The sequence below is a fragment of the Heliangelus exortis genome, chromosome 1, assembly GCF_036169615.1.
Source record: "Heliangelus exortis chromosome 1, bHelExo1.hap1, whole genome shotgun sequence".
Lineage (NCBI taxonomy): Eukaryota > Metazoa > Chordata > Aves > Apodiformes > Trochilidae > Heliangelus > Heliangelus exortis.
In genome coordinates, this window is record NC_092422.1 from 148716638 (window position 1) to 148732707 (window position 16070).

The window sequence follows — 16070 nt, forward strand, 5'->3', positions numbered from 1 at the left end:
TAAGGGTTAACATTTGATACTTAGGGCTGTAACTGAGGCGCAGAATTGTTGCTTAATACCCACAGCTAATAGATAAACAATAGGGATGGCAGGACGGGGAGGCTGATAGGAGGAAGCAATGGCTGTTTTTCCATGCATGTTACAGAAGCATGTTACAGAATTGCTTGGTCGGAAGGTTTTGGGGTGGTCTGGTGTCAGGAAGGGGTTGAACCTTGCAACGTGGAACAGATTCGGCGTTCAACAGCGGGAGGGAAGCATGGGGATGTGTACAGCTTTTCCTTCTTCCCGGTGACTGCCCTTTGCTCCTAGTCACTGACACATCCAGACTGTCTCTTCTTTTCGCCGCCAATGCCGCCCTCCCAGCCCGCGCATTGCCGCCCCGGCCGCCTTAAAACAACTTTTAAAAGAAAGACCTACGCGGGTCCCATCGGCGGCGGCGGCGGCGGCGGGAGGGAACGTTGAGTCCGGGCAGAGCCGTCTGCTGAATCCCGCCCCTCCCGCCTCGCCATTGGCCGCCTGAGAGCGCGGGCCGCGGCCTTTCAGAGGTACCCCCCTCTCTATTGGTCAGGAGGAGATTCGCTCGGCCATTGGGTGCTCGTTCCCCGACGGGCGCCTCGGCCTATCCGAATCCTCCCTGCCGCGCAAAGGGAAGGGATATAAAGCCGGGCCTCAGGACGCGGACCATTAACCTGTCTGTTTAAGTTAGCAGTGGGGACTCGTTGCCGAGTGACCAGGCGATCGACTGATTGATCATGTCCGGCCGCGGGAAGCAGGGCGGGAAGGCGCGGGCCAAGGCCAAGTCGCGCTCGTCGCGGGCCGGGCTGCAGTTCCCGGTGGGCCGCGTCCACCGCCTCCTGCGGAAAGGCAACTACGCGGAGCGGGTGGGCGCCGGCGCCCCGGTGTACCTGGCGGCCGTGCTGGAGTACCTGACGGCCGAGATCCTGGAGCTGGCGGGCAACGCTGCCCGCGACAACAAGAAGACGCGCATCATCCCCCGCCACCTGCAGCTGGCCATCCGCAACGACGAGGAGCTCAACAAGCTGCTGGGCAAGGTGACGATCGCGCAGGGCGGGGTGCTGCCCAACATCCAGGCCGTGCTGCTGCCCAAGAAGACCGAGAGCCATAAAGCCAAGAGCAAGTAAATAGAGTTGGGGAGGCTTCCCTGGCGTACAGTCCAAACCCAAAGGCTCTTTTCAGAGCCACCTACAGCCTCGAGAAAGAGCTTGAGATTCTGTTGCGTGGGCAAGGGGAACGGCGTGTCTGCACGGTATTCCGGAGAGGAGATTGGGTGGGTGGTGCCGGGGGGGTTTTGAGTCGCCCCGGCCCAGTTGTTTTACCGAGGGCTCGGAGGCTTCTGCCGTTCTGCAAGGTCCGCGTCTCCCCCCCCCTGCGCGTGGCTGCAGAAACGTGTTGCCGTGCCGGGCGGGCAGTGCCCGGGCTGGCTGAGCCGCGGAGGGAAGCGAGGACCCAGTCGGGCGCGGAATTTCTCGGAGCCAATGTCCGCCCGCGCGGGCTTTTCGAAAGCAGGAAGGGGCTTAACCCTCTCGCGGCCACAGGCGGGGCCCCGCTACAGCGGTAGCTGGCCCCGTTTCCCCGCCCAACGTGAGAACCAGGAATCTGTCCCCGACCCTCCTACCACCCCTCTAGCCCCCACCGTTTCCCCCTTGCAGGCATGAAAAGGATCCGCTTGTCCCGCGGTGGGGAAGTAACAGCACATAACCGGGTTTCGCCTTTCCCTTCGCGTTGTCGGGGCAGGGGGCCTGTTCGTTCCCCGGGCCCGGGTTTTTATCCAAAAGCAAAGCCACCGAAGGGGGAGGCACTACGCTCGCCCCTCGGGCAGGGCGTGCGGTGCCTCGGGAAGATTTACAAACCGGCACAGCGCTCTCGCTTAGCAGGACGGAGCGCCCCAGCAAGCCGTTCCGGAAGCAGCTTGTCGGGACAGGGGTGATGGGAAACGATGCAGCAAAGCCCTCGAGAGCGACTGCCGAGCCGCTAACCTGCCGGCCTAGCTAATCCAGCTGCATGTCGCCGACAAACGATTGCGGGATCAAGTGCGTACAGATCACAAACAAGCTAGATAAAAATCGACAACACAGAACAATACCTCCCACAAAGGACACAGCTCTTTTATAGGAACAAGTGGGTGGCTCTTAAAAGAGCCTTTGGGTTTTTGGAGTTGTCTGCAGCACGAAAAGCTTTTAACCGCCGAAGCCGTAAAGGGTGCGTCCCTGGCGCTTCAGGGCGTAGACCACATCCATGGCTGTCACCGTCTTCCTCTTGGCGTGCTCGGTGTAGGTCACGGCATCGCGGATCACGTTCTCCAAGAACACCTTCAGCACGCCACGCGTCTCTTCGTAGATCAGCCCCGAGATGCGCTTCACACCGCCACGCCGAGCAAGGCGACGGATGGCCGGCTTGGTGATGCCCTGGATGTTATCCCGCAGCACCTTACGGTGGCGCTTAGCGCCTCCCTTGCCGAGCCCCTTCCCGCCCTTGCCCCTGCCAGACATGATGACCGCTACACACGAGTGTGATGAAAGCGCTGGTGGCGCGGCGGTTTTTATGTGTTGGGAGCCGACCTGATTGGGAGCAGGGGCGGCCACGGCGGCCGGGGGCGGGGCCTGCGCCTCCACCCGCTCCGCTCCGCGGGAGAGGCGAGGCGGGGCCTTCGTCCTTCGCTGCTCTCGAGCACCTCCTCGGGGCCCCGACCGCCTCCGTCGCCCCAGTCTCCGGCTCCGCCTCGTTCGCCGTTCCCCAGCCTTGCGGCCTCCGAAGCGCCGTTTCCCGGCATCTTCCCCTCCGGCCGGGCAAAGGCGCGCAGACTTTCCTTTTCCGAGGGGCCGTGCGCGCCACTCCGCAGGCAGCCCGCGGCCTTGATGCCTCCTCGGACCGTTGATAAGGTCGGAATGGTCGCGACTCTGTTATTCTGCGGTCACATCGCAGCATCGCTGGGTGGCTCCCATTGGAATCGGCTGTTTATGCGAGAAGCGACAGGTCGTTTCTGAGGCCTTTTCCTAGTGCTCGTCTTACCCTTTGAAGCATCAGGAAAATGACATCTATGACTTCACCTCACACCAGAAAGTAACGTGCACGTTTTCCCCGACGACGGCTATGCCAGACTGTTAGGCTGCAGCGTCTCTGCCATGCCCACAAAGGGCATTTTCACTACAGAACTTGAAATACGAATATGACAGTAATCTATAATCTAGGTAAAACCGGTAGCGTAGAGTCACTGTAGTGTCACAAGCAATTCTTCAGATTTATTTTCCTTTCTCCCATTTTACTTTTTTATGTAAGAATTCGGAGCCTGCATATATTTTAAAATTATTTAAGTAACTTTCTATATAAAAGTCACTTGTATTGCCTAGAGGATAACAAAGACAGATAATTTTTATGAAGCAATATGAGAACTAGCAAATTTAATAACAAGTACCACGGAAAATTTGAACAGGACATCTTAAAGATGTTCTTAGTTACATTCTCTGTGCTTAAGCTTGTCTCCATGTAAATTCTTTCTATAGTTTTATTATTCGCTTCCCTCTTTTAGTAAAACTGTTACGTTATAATACAAAGTGGAAGGGGAAAAAAAGTCTCGTTATTACCTTAGATTAATTTTTTTTTTATGTTACACTGCACCATCATTCTAGTAGCTTTGCAGCAGGCAGAAAGGCATTCCCTTGAGTGAAAAAATACCTAGACATTAGTCTAAAATAGCCCTCAGATCTTGGGTTGTTACACAGTTAGAAGAATTAGGTTAACTGGTACCAATGAAATTGTGACCCATGTACTACTTCTTTCAAACGGAGGAAAAAGAAAATTTCAGGTGTATTAGGAATTTCACAAACATCCTTGATTTCCCTCAGCAATATACCAACATTTCATCTACTTGTGGCATATCTGGAGTTTCCAAAGGGTAGTTACTTCCCACTGCTTGTGGGCAAGAAGTCCCCATTCACATCCTAAATCTTCAATTCTGAAGGGAGCTATAACATAGTTTTTAGAAAAACACTGTAGTTCACTGTTGGGGAGTTTTTGGAAGAAAATGGACATGTGATCAATCCTGACTACTTAGCTTTAGCCAGAGTGAGCTAAAGCCCTTGAGGCCCAGCTGCAAGCTTATTAAAAGATCAGCTATGGGCAAAAGATAAGGGAGCTGGCAGCAGAGAAGAATAACAGGATGGGAAAGCACCTCATAGACCGCACATAAACGGTTGTATTTATCATGCGCCCTGTGGCATAGGAAGAATGTGTTGTACCAATCAGCAATGTGCTTATATTATGTTATCAGCCTGACTGTGTATAAAAGGGCTACTGCTACTCGCAATAAACGGCAGTACTTTGATTATATTAATCTGTGTGTTGTCCACGGTGCTCTTCCCAACAGTTCACCTCATTCTTTAATCACCTTTGGGAATCTGTGACATGTAGAATTATTATTTTCATACTTATTTTTACACCCTCAACTGAGTATAAATTGTTCCTTCTTATCATTCCCAGCCTTGTGCCACTGAGCCAGCTCCAGCAGAAACAATTTTTAGGTCTAATCCTGTGCAAGAAACTGCTCTTGCTCTACATGTGACAAAAAGAAAAATAAAAAAATTCCAGTAAATTGGAGCTTCTGCATGCTGATCAGCATCATTCCCATTATCTCAAAAGTGCTAGTAGAGAAAGGCTGGAAGATAGAGAAGTAGTTTTCACCTACATTTGAATGTTTTTTCTGTGATTTTAAAAATTGTCCCATGTACTGACAATGAGGCATTAAAAATTGTCCACCAAAAAACTAACCAAACAACACCACTACCATGAAAGATGTTCTTTAGATGACTTTTAAATGTGTAATACAGACTTTTCTGAACATTTTAGGAAAGTAGATTTGAGTGGGTATAGAGGAAATCATTGTCAATCTTTTTTTTCTTTAGAAAGCACTTTAACAGAAGAAAGTCAGGATTCATGATTTCCTGAACACTAAGACACCTCATTTGTGCTACACGTGCAAAGCTGCGCTTAGCATCAGCTTTGAAAAAAGGGCATTAAAACACAATGAGCATTTCATACTACCTATCACATCCTTCCTTGGAATTGGACCCAAAGGTAGATATCCAGTTCCAATAAGCAGTCTGAACAAAGTTGGATAGATACAAAGCATGTGTGGAGATTTGATGCAGAACAAGAACCTATCACATTTTAGTTTCAATGGCTCATTTTTTTTTTTTCCCGAGTAACCTCTTCAAGAAAAGCTGTGCAGAATATCTCCCTGGGCTTGTTGTAATTCATGAAAGTGTTAAATACCCAAAGGAAAGTAACAGCATTTCAGTTAAATATTTCTGTGCTTTTATTGATATTTGCTCATTCAAGAAAGGAAGGAAGGGGGAATGAAATGGTGGTACCCAAATACAACTTCTGCCTGAAAAAATACTGGAGTGTCAAAGCCTGGAAAAGATATTTTGCTGTACTTCAACTACTTGACTAGCTCTAGGGTATTACTCTTGAACACCCAAAAGCAAAATGTAACTTAATAAAAAAAGCAAAGGGATTTAAATCATCTGTGAGCTGCATTTACACTTGAGTCTCCCATTCCTATCTTCTGTTTTATGCTTGTCTTTGATTTGACCTCTATTTTAGGGAAGATACAATTTCTATTTTTTCCCAATAAGTTTTAAGAAATCACAGCACAAAACCCAAGTAGTTTTGTACTTTTTAAGACTATAATTTTAAGACTAGTATATTGCAATTGCCCCTATACAGACTCTTGAATTTAATGAACGAGAGTGAGTTCCTTAAGGTTACATTGGAGGTCCAGTGACAGGAACACCAGTCTGAGGGACATTTAGTTATTTTTTTCTAATTATGTAGTGAAGCACACGTAAAATATCCCTGGCTAAAATATAACCGTCTCTCCAAAATGCACTAACTAGGATACAAAGGGGTTATGAGACTTCGACAGGAAGCAGAACTACCGAGGGAGCCAGCTCTGCATCCGCGCCCGGGACCGCGGGGAGCAGCTGTGTTACTTCCTCGGTTTTAATGCCCATTTACCCTGCAACCAACCGTCCAAACCACTCTGCTTTTTGCCGTAATCTGGAGAGAACCTTCTAAAACACAAGATTTCAAGTAGGCTGCGCCCAGTTATGCGCCTGTATAATTTTTATTTAAAAGATAAACCCAAAGTTTTCCTCTCCCGAGGTCTCTGAAGCTCCAAGCCGCGAGATTTCTAGGGCTGCTTTTCCCTCATTCCCCTTTCTTCCTAAGGAAAACATCATTAGCTGGTAGGACAGACGTTCCTCTCCCCTCTCAGGAAGAACCAGGGTCCATCGGCACTAAATTTTGGGAGGAAAAAGCCCTTTTTGGACAGGGAAGAAACACAATGGGCATGGATGCGCTCGGGAGGGGCGGTTGGAAGGCCCGCACCAATCAGCGCGAGCGGCGCTGCTATAAAGAGGGCGGCGGCCACAGGAGCGGCATTGTTGGGAGGGACTGAGTTGTTTGCGCCATGTCCGAGACTGTTCCTGTTGCTGCGCCCGATGTGGCTCCGGCTTCAGCGGCCGCCGGTCCGAAGGCTGCCGCCAAGAAGCCGAAGAAGGCGGCAAGCGCTTCCAAAGCCCGCAAGCCCGCCGGCCCCAGCGTCACCGAGCTGATCACCAAGGCTGTCTCCGCCTCCAAGGATCGTAAGGGGCTCTCACTCGCCGCTCTCAAGAAGGCGCTGGCCGCCGGAGGCTACGATGTGGAGAAAAGCAACAGCCGCATCAAGCTGGGGCTCAAGAGCCTCGTCAGCAAGGGCACTCTGGTGCAGACCAAGGGCACCGGCGCCTCCGGTTCTTTTCGCCTCAGTAAGAAGCCCGGGGACGTGAAGGAGAAAGCTCCCAAGAAGCGCGCAGCTGCGGCGAAGCCGAAGAAGCCGGCGGCGAAGAAGCCTGCTCTTTCTGCTAAGAAGCCCAAAAAGACGGTGGCTGCAAAGAAGAGCCCCAAGAAAGTTAAAAAGCCGGCGGCTAGCGCGGTCAAGAAATCAGCCAAGAGTCCCAAAAAGAGTGTCAAGGCGGCTAAGCCGAAAAAGGCAGCGGTAGCCGCGAAGAGTCCAGCTAAAGCGAAGGCGGTGAAGCCCAAGGCAGCCAAGCCCAAGGCAGCGAAGCCGAAAGCAGCCAAGGCGAAGAAGGCGGCACCAAAGAGAAAATAAAGTTACCCAGGAAAAAAAAAAGTCTGCTTGGCAGATAAACCCAACGGCTCTTTTAAGAGCCACCCAAAATTTCACAAAAAGGGCTGAAACACTGTTAATGTGTGTTTTTACTGTGGGCGTGTATGCAGAATTTTAACTTACCCAGGTTCTGCGCTTGCTTAAAGCAGGACCGGTAGTATAAGCCTGCGCTGTTTTTCGCAGGTGCTGGGCAGCAGCAGAGATGATCACCGTGTTGCGGCTTCTTCCAGCACGTCTCCGTGGACGTGGGTGCAGATAGGTTCTCGTTAGCCGCAACAGATCTGCGGGAGTTCAGAGTCCTCGTGAAAGTCGGGCAGTGCTCAAAGGAACCCGGCTCACAGGGAAGAGGGGGGAAAGGTGCCGTGTATCCCCGTCCGGGGACAAAGCCGCATTCGGAAGGACTCGGGTCCGCCCGCCCTCAGCAGCTCTGCCGATTTCGAAAAGCCCGCCCTGCGCAGGGATTGGGCGCGGCTTTCGGGCAGCTCTGGTGCACAGTACCTCGGTACTTTTTTTTTTTTTTTTTATCTCGGTGCAAAAGGCTGATGAATTTCCTGGGTACATCTCCCCTCCCATGGGCTTTATCACTGCCAGTCTAGTTCTGGCGCCTGCGACGCTAGAAGGTAGCTCGGGGCGCGGTAAGAACCTTCGGGGGGGAGGGGAAGAGGCTTCCCCCCCCTAACCCTGCAGCCGCCCGTTTTTCCTAGGGACCCTAAATTTCCGTCTCCTTTACTGCACTGAAGCGATGCTCTTTCCTCCGCTGAGTTCTGCCTGAGGACCAGCAGGATTAAAGGGGGGGGGGGGGAGGCGGAGGGCGTAGGGACGAGGGCTCTTTCATCGCTTTTAGTCACAGTGGCGGTACTACTGCTCCCTCAGCGGGGCAAGCAAACGGGGAATTCGGTGTAATTACCAGCTCAGTTCTCAACAAAGACTCACGTCCGTAGCTGTTACTTTCTAATATATGAAGCGATAACCCCGAAAATGGGTTCCTGCAGTTTGGAGGAGCGGTGGGAGCGGATTTCGCTGATGTTCGTGTTTTAGTTTTCTGTTGTTTGGTTTTTGGTTTTTTGCTGTTTTTTTTTTTTGTTTTTTTTTTTTGTTTTTTTTTTTCCAAAAAGTGTTCACGTATAGCTATAAGAGAAATAAAGAAATACAAACCAGATACTTTGTTTCATCCCTTTTCCTGAAATTCTGCTCTTACTTCTCCTCTACATTTCCTTTTAGGCTGTATTCATTTTTTGGTCCTTGCTCTGATTTATGACATCGTCCTCTTTATAACATACAACTATGCATATGTATCACGTGGGTTTGGTTTTTTGTTTGCTTGTTTGTTTTTCTCTCTGAAATTATCAGGTCATATCTTTGCAGCTGTCAGCCGGAATTTTGGAGGTCACATGCCTGTGACCTTGTTTGGGGTGGCGATACATATTACAGATAATTCTGAACTGTAGAGGACAGATGTTTGGTGTGAGATTGGGAGTTTAACATCAGGTTTGAAAGCCCCTTCAGTGTTTGCATAGGCATACCAGGGGTTAGCAGATAAAGTGAGGTTTGCTCGTTTCCTGGCCCGCCTCCTGGGCTTATTGATTGCTTGTGCCAAAGGGTCCCAGATATAAAAAGGAGAGAAAACCGGGAAAAGGTTGGAGAATGACTTCCGGGGACTATGGTAGCAGTAAAACTTTTGTAGTAAAACTTTTTCAACTACTCCGAGTTTGATTTTTGTGGATGACTTGCTTTGTAAATCCTGTCAATGAGTTCAATACTGTAAGTCATTTGCATCTGTATGCTTGTACTTGGGATGGTGTAATAAAACTGTTTCTAAAGAGCTTGTATTTTTAATTTCTTGCTGAATCTCAGACCTAATGGAAACATAAACATCAGGACACTTCTTTCTGTTTTCTGAGAATTAGAAGTGAAAACTCAAGTTACTATAATTGTTTGCTAAGGAAATTCGGCTCAAGCAGTTACCCATCTCAGGTACTGCAGTAGCTCAGATTTAGAAAATTAGCATATTACTGAGTACAACGGGTAATGGAGAGCAATGGCCTACCTACTATAATACTGTTTTGAAATATTTTTATAGGTAAAGATCATATAGCTGTGGCTTCAGCTGCATAGACTTTATAGGCCTGTTGGGAAGAGCGCAGTGGAGGACACGCAGATTAATATAATCAAGGTATTGCCATTTATTGCAAGCAGCAGTAGCCCTTTTATACACAGTCAGGCTGATAACATAATATAAGCACATTGCTGATTGGTACAACACATTCTTCATATGCTACAGGGCGCTGTCTAACTGGTTAAAAACAGCTGTTTATGTCCTGTCTATGCGATGCTTTTCCATCCTGTTACTCTTCTTTTCTGCTGCCAACTCCTTGTCTTTCGCCCCCAGTTGATCTTTTAGTAACCTTACAGCTGGGCCTCAAGACCCTTAGCTCACTCTGGCTAATGCTAGGTTTGTTCACATGCCCATTTTCTTCCAAAAACTCTCCAACATAGGCCTCAGCTGAAGACAGATGCCAAAGAATGTAGGAGATTGTTCTACACTGTAGAAAGGAAGTGTATGTGTGTGCAGGAACTCTGGATGGACTATTTGTATAGGCTCCAATGAATATATTGGCTCCAGTACAGGAACAAACTAACATCAAACAAAAACTACTGTTAAACTTGTACAGTTTATCTGGGCAGAATGTTACACATACCTACTTGATTTTTTTTTTTCCCCCAGCTAGAAGAAAGGAGTTCAGTGGCAAAGTGGCATGTGAAAAGTCAGCTTACAGGGACAAATGTCATGCCATGTGTATGCCAATTGCACCTACTGGTATATTATTCATTGTTTCTCATCCTCCTTCACCCTCAGACTGTGCACTGCTAGCCCTGTAAATGCCACCTCATCTCAGCCACACAAGCAGGTGTGCACAACTCCAGACTGATGCTCTCTCAGCGTTACCAGGTTGGTAAGTTACCAAGTTACTGCCTTTGTGTCTGATTGCTGTGTGTTCCTCAGGGCCCCACATCTTCAATAGGCCTCTACTGAAACTGCTTAAGCAGTTTCACATTCTGTTCATTAGCAAAGTTAGTATCCTAAAGAAAAAAAACAGGGCTGAGGTTCAAATGTGTAATTTATGATCAGTAAAGAGGGATAACCTTTTAGGACATCTGGACATTATTTCATTTCTCAGACGTATTGAGATGCCTGGTGATGGGCTAAGAAGGATACTCTGCACAGTATCTACTACGATGTGCCACGTGCTGAGATGGGCAGCTTGAAATATATTTGAGACATGCTCATAATGAAAAATCAAACCTTAAAAGCAACTGAGAGGGCCCAAGGTTACTTTGTTTAGTCTTTTTGCTGATGAACTAGTCAGATTTTTGGCTTCTGGTGCATTTGCTACAGAGAACATTTTCCTTGTCCACCATGCTTTTATGTCTGTGTCTGCCTTAGCTGGGTGGTCTTTTCTAAGAATCAATGAACAGAAACTTTTTCAGACAGTTTCTTCTACATTTAGGTACTGTATTAATATCCCAAAACAATATTCCAATAAGGATTTTTTATTACATGGCAGGACATGCCTGTGACCATGCAGCTTCTATTTATTGAACTTTATATAAAAGCTTTGTCATGTTCCTAGACTGTTCCACATTTGCAGAGTGCTCAGATTAATGCATTTATGAAATGAATAGCAGATACCTTACATTTCTATAATGCTACCACTGCATGGACACTTTCCTACACTGTGGACTATAAGGAACAAGAGTACCACTGCCTGGAATGCAGTATGGCAAGCAAGAGATTTACACATAACACATTCTGTCTTCTGAATAGATCTGACCTGGCAACTGTATTGGAATCAGACTGATCAGTGATTTGTGTGACTATTTGACATGGCAAAATGAGCTGCTTCTGGACAAAGAGGAGATGGCTTAGTAGGAGTCAAGAAAGTGTGCTGTTTAGTGAGTGGCCATACTTTGGTAGAAAATGCAAGTATCCATTTTCTGATTTTAAATGAAAGAAGAAAAAGTAAAAAAATGGTTTCAGAATTGAAAATTATTATAAGGAATATTTGCTTTAATTTGTTTTCTCTTCCATGGTGTGAACTTTTTATTTCACAGATTTACTTATTGATAAACAGTGGTATTAAAAGTCTGTGATGTTCCAGCTCTAGAGACAGAAATCGAGAAAGAAAATAATGACAAAAGAATCCACGAGTTGGATAAAAGTGCATGCAGCAGAACATAATCTCAGCAGAATTGTGTTGAAGGGAAGTTACTCACAGAATAATGAATCACTTTGTACTAATTAATACTTTTGTGTTATTGGGTACCAGAATTTTTCATCAACATTAATCACCACAAAGCCAAACTGCCTGTCATATTACCACAAAACCAGATTACTTCTGTACATGTGTTTGTTAATCTCTTTGTTTGTGGGTTCCAAAGAGTACATGCCAATGAGGCTGTCCTTCAGGAGACAAAAGCTGTTGAATATCTTAATCAGTTACATGGAGACTGAGATTGAGTACACCCTCAGCAAAATTGTGCATGACACCAGGCATATATATACATTTATAAGGTGCAGCTGTTTCACTATAGGGAAGGGGTGTCTTCCAGAGGGAGCTCGACAGGCTTGAGAAATAAATCCATATGAACTCCACAAAACACCAGAAAAACACAAACAGCATTGGAGTGCTTTTTCCATGGAAAAAAATGCTGAGAAAGTTAGGGCTGTTCAGCCTGAAGGAGAGAAGTCTGCAGGGAAATCCCACTGTGGCCTTCCAATATATAAAGGGGGCTTATGAGAAAGACAAATAAAAACTTTTTACCAGAGACTGTAGTGACAGGACAAGGGGCAACAGTTTTAAAACTGAAAGAGGGTAGCTTTGGATTGAATGTAAGGAAGAAACTTTCTGTGATAAAGGTGGTGGGATTATGTAAAAAGGTTGCCCAGGAAAGTTGTGGATCCTCCCCTCCCTAGAAGTGTCCAAGGCCAGGTTGGATGGGATTTGGAGCAACCTGGTCTAGTGGGAGGTGTCCCTGCCCATGGCAGAGGGATTTGAACTAGGTGATCTTTACAGTCCAAACCCCCCCAAATAATTCTGTGGTTTTGTGATTACATGCCAAAACCCAATACACTGACAAACAGCGAAGCAGTGGAAATGGGGGGGGCAGGTGTGAAATCCAACCATGAAAATACAACAATGGAGATTAATTATTGATTAATATAATATTGTAACTTTATGTAAGGAGAGGTTATACGAAGCTGCCCATCTTGAAAGAGAAAAATACAAGACCAAAACAATGCCCATGAGAGGGCAGCAAACGCTTAATACTGAAAACATTTTTTTCAGGTTGAAAGCCAGCCATCAAATATCTGTTGCTGCAATTTTTCTTTTTATCAGTACAATCCCAGAATATTTTCCTCCCCAAAATAAAGAAAAACCATAATATCTTCCCTCGTGAATAAAAACACATTTCTTATTACAGATTTAATATAACTATTTTATGGAGGGAGGGAATAAAATCAGAAAGTAATTTAAGTGATTCAGTAACTGGGATACCTTTCTAAGGCAGAGGGTTTAAATCAAAATGAACACAGTGTATCAAAGATTTAGTATATATACCACGTATTACAGATACAGACCCAATGTCTTTGCTATCTAGAGAAAAAAACCAAACCAAACCAAAACGACAAACCTAAAAAAGCCAAAAAACCCAAAAAACAAAACCGACGAACACACAAAAAAATGGAAGCAGCACTAAACTGTTTCTTTCTCGGGCAAGGGAAGTCTCGTTAAACCCTCAGGGAGATGCTGCGGAAGCAGCCCCTAGCCCCGCCCTTTTGTGCCGCAGTCCCCAACCAGGTCGGCTCCCAACACATAAAAACCGCCGCGCACATTCAGCTACTCTACGTCGCTGTGTTGAGGTACAGGAGCGGTCATCATGTCTGGCAGAGGCAAGGGCGGGAAGGGGCTCGGCAAGGGAGGCGCCAAGCGTCATCGCAAGGTGCTGCGCGACAACATTCAAGGCATCACCAAGCCGGCCATCCGTCGCCTTGCTCGGCGTGGCGGTGTCAAGCGCATCTCGGGGCTCATCTATGAAGAGACGCGCGGTGTGCTGAAGGTGTTCTTGGAGAACGTGATCCGCGACGCCGTGACCTACACCGAGCACGCCAAGAGGAAGACGGTGACAGCCATGGACGTGGTCTACGCCCTGAAGCGGCAGGGACGCACTCTCTACGGCTTCGGCGGCTAAAGGCTTTCCGCTCCCGTTACCGTCCTCGAGAACCCAAAGGCTCTTTTAAGAGCCGCCCACTTATTCCCCCAAGAAGAGCTGTTACATTGTATTTGAGAGCATACCTTAAAATGTACTTGGTATTAGATTTCCAAAGTTCTGAAACCGACGCTAGAAGGTTTGGTGATTAGACGTGTTTTTAATTTTATCACGACGTTGTTTTTCCTGGCTAAGAAATGTGTTTTCATCTGTGTGCTCTGTAAGTTGTTCCCTTACAAATGTATTACACAGTAAAATATTTACAAGCGTTCTTTGTTACCAAACCTGAGCTTTTACTTTTTTTTCTTTTTCTCCTAAATCTTTGCTGTTTTAATATGCTAATCTGGAACATTCGATGTCCTGTACTTGAATTATTTCATTTAGCAAAAATGTATTGCAAGAAAAAAAATTAATTTGTCCCCTGGGGAAAAAATGTAAGATGCTTTGAGATGAATGTTTTTTTCATATGTATAAATAAATGACATATTTTCTTTTCCTACAATGTCTCCAGTTCCTTACTTAGGATTCTTCTATTTATTTTTAAGAGCTATTTCAGAAGAATAATCTCTACATTGGGAGTGTGTGTGTATGTGCATACAAATACACCATTACAAGTTCTATCCATGGCAAAAATGCATTAAAAAGTCTCATGTGAAGGCTTTTCTCATAGGCCAAAAAGTCTCTCAACCAGTCTGCTATTATAAAACAATGGTGTTCTGTTTCGTTTGTCATGGGAGGAAAAAAATCAGAACCAGTTTGGTTGGTTTTACCACCCTCATCAACAGCAATCAATAAGTATTCGCTGTCATTCTGATTTTCTTATAGCCTTAAAAGACTATTAAAGTGATTCTGCATTGTTTTTTAAGCTCTTGCTTTCAGATACCCGTTCCTTGCACAAGTACTCTCCTCTTTAAAGACATTACTGAAGATCTCTCATGCGTAATTTGCAAGATAAAACGTGAGAAAAATAGCTTAAAAGATGCATCCTCATTTTTAGATACTTATAGCAATGAACTTGCATTAAATTATACCTATGTTCTGTTTAGAGCTGGTAGGAAATCTTTGCTTTAACAACTTTGAAGATGATGGACCTTTTACTCTAGGAGGGATCTCTTCAAGGCATTGAAGCAAGTTTTCTATTCTTTTGTAATCAACCCACATTTATATGTATGTGTGTATGTATATATATATATGCATACATATATATATATACATACGAGTAATTTCCTGGGTTTTTTGCTGTTATAAGAACAGCTCTGGAATTTCAGCCTCCGTGAGATCTTTATTCGGCCAAGAGCCAGGCGGAGAGGGAAAGACAAAGAAGCAGAAGGGATGCGAACGCTTTGGGTACAATACACAATGCTCAGGCTGTGGTCTAGCCCCGCAGGACTCGTCGCGGGGTGGGAGTGGAGGAGAGAGTGGGCTCAGGCAGCGGCGAATTCGGCTTCTTTCAGGCCCGACTGAGATTTTAAAGTTGGCCAATGAGATCGCGTTTCCCTCCTCCAATCAACGACGAGGCGGCTCTATAAATAAAGAATCCGCTCTACCCTATCCATTCTCTCGTCTTATCCGGAGGGAGCGGCATCCGTGCGCAGCCATGGCCCGTACGAAGCAGACCGCGCGTAAGTCGACAGGCGGGAAGGCGCCCCGCAAGCAGTTGGCCACCAAGGCGGCCCGCAAGAGCGCGCCGGCCACGGGCGGCGTGAAGAAGCCGCACCGGTACCGTCCCGGCACGGTGGCGCTGCGCGAGATCCGGCGCTACCAGAAGTCGACGGAGCTGCTGATCCGCAAGCTGCCCTTCCAGCGGCTGGTGCGGGAGATCGCGCAGGACTTCAAGACGGACCTGCGCTTCCAGAGCTCCGCCGTGATGGCGCTGCAGGAGGCGAGCGAGGCCTACCTGGTGGGGCTCTTCGAGGACACCAACCTCTGCGCCATCCACGCCAAGCGCGTCACCATCATGCCCAAGGACATCCAGCTGGCCCGGCGCATCCGCGGCGAGCGCGCTTGAGACCGCTGCCGCAGCCTTTCCCTGGTTCGGACCAATCACCGAGGCAGCTCAAACAGACCCAAAGGCTCTTTTAAGAGCCACTACAAATCCAATAAAAAGAGCTGTGTCATTGTTCCAGCGGGTGCACTTTAAAACTTAATGTTTTCAGTTTTTCTCAGACTCTTGCAGTTGCTTTTATGGCTTCCCCCCCTTGCTTTGTCTTTTAATTCCTTATTTTGCTCGCTTGCCCATGTCCCACAAGAGCAAATTTCTTGCTCTGTATTTCACCGGAGTGCTACGTAAATGCTGGAGGAGGGAGTAACAGTTTTATAAGTGGACACCGAGGAGAGGCAAAATTGGAAAAGTGGAAGCGTGATGAAAGGACGCAGCAGAAAACATGGGGTAGGATGAATCGGGTAGAATCGGGTGGAGTTTTTTACATCGCTGTGACTGCGCTGGTGGGAGATGGGGGCGGGGAACTGAGCGGAGGGAGAGCTACTCTGGGACGAGCCCGCGCTCAGGAATGCTGCAGTTTAACCCTCTCCTGGCTGGCTGGGTCTAGGCAAGAGCTGAGAGTTGCTATGGATCACCGGAACTGTCTTACTGTTGAATCTGCTCCGGCAG

The 16070-nt window shown here is 47.1% G+C and overlaps 5 protein-coding genes across 5 annotated transcripts; 4 read left to right on the forward strand and 1 right to left on the reverse strand.

The window, feature by feature from the left end:
- The first annotated feature begins 672 nt into the window (after positions 1 to 672).
- On the forward strand, positions 673 to 1211 carry LOC139791077 (histone H2A type 2-C). The gene has a single exon (XM_071732869.1). The coding sequence runs from the start codon at positions 753 to 755 to the stop codon at positions 1140 to 1142; it is 390 nt and encodes a 129-aa protein (XP_071588970.1). The 5' UTR covers positions 673 to 752; the 3' UTR covers positions 1143 to 1211.
- An 869-nt stretch (positions 1212 to 2080) lies between these two features.
- LOC139791078 (histone H4) lies at positions 2081 to 2535 on the reverse strand. The gene has a single exon (XM_071732870.1). The coding sequence runs from the start codon at positions 2508 to 2510 to the stop codon at positions 2199 to 2201; it is 312 nt and encodes a 103-aa protein (XP_071588971.1). The 5' UTR covers positions 2511 to 2535; the 3' UTR covers positions 2081 to 2198.
- Positions 2536 to 6443: 3908 nt separating this feature from the next.
- Positions 6444 to 7304, forward strand: LOC139791079 (histone H1.11L-like). Its single transcript, XM_071732871.1, has one exon. It carries the CDS (start codon positions 6491 to 6493, stop codon positions 7169 to 7171), a length of 681 nt encoding a protein of 226 aa, XP_071588972.1. The 5' UTR covers positions 6444 to 6490; the 3' UTR covers positions 7172 to 7304.
- Positions 7305 to 13099: 5795 nt separating this feature from the next.
- LOC139791080 (histone H4) lies at positions 13100 to 13877 on the forward strand. The gene has a single exon (XM_071732872.1). It carries the CDS (start codon positions 13130 to 13132, stop codon positions 13439 to 13441), a length of 312 nt encoding a protein of 103 aa, XP_071588973.1. The 5' UTR covers positions 13100 to 13129; the 3' UTR covers positions 13442 to 13877.
- A 1147-nt stretch (positions 13878 to 15024) lies between these two features.
- LOC139791081 (histone H3) lies at positions 15025 to 15472 on the forward strand. The gene has a single exon (XM_071732873.1). It carries the CDS (start codon positions 15057 to 15059, stop codon positions 15465 to 15467), a length of 411 nt encoding a protein of 136 aa, XP_071588974.1. The 5' UTR covers positions 15025 to 15056; the 3' UTR covers positions 15468 to 15472.
- The last annotated feature ends 598 nt before the right edge of the window (positions 15473 to 16070 follow it).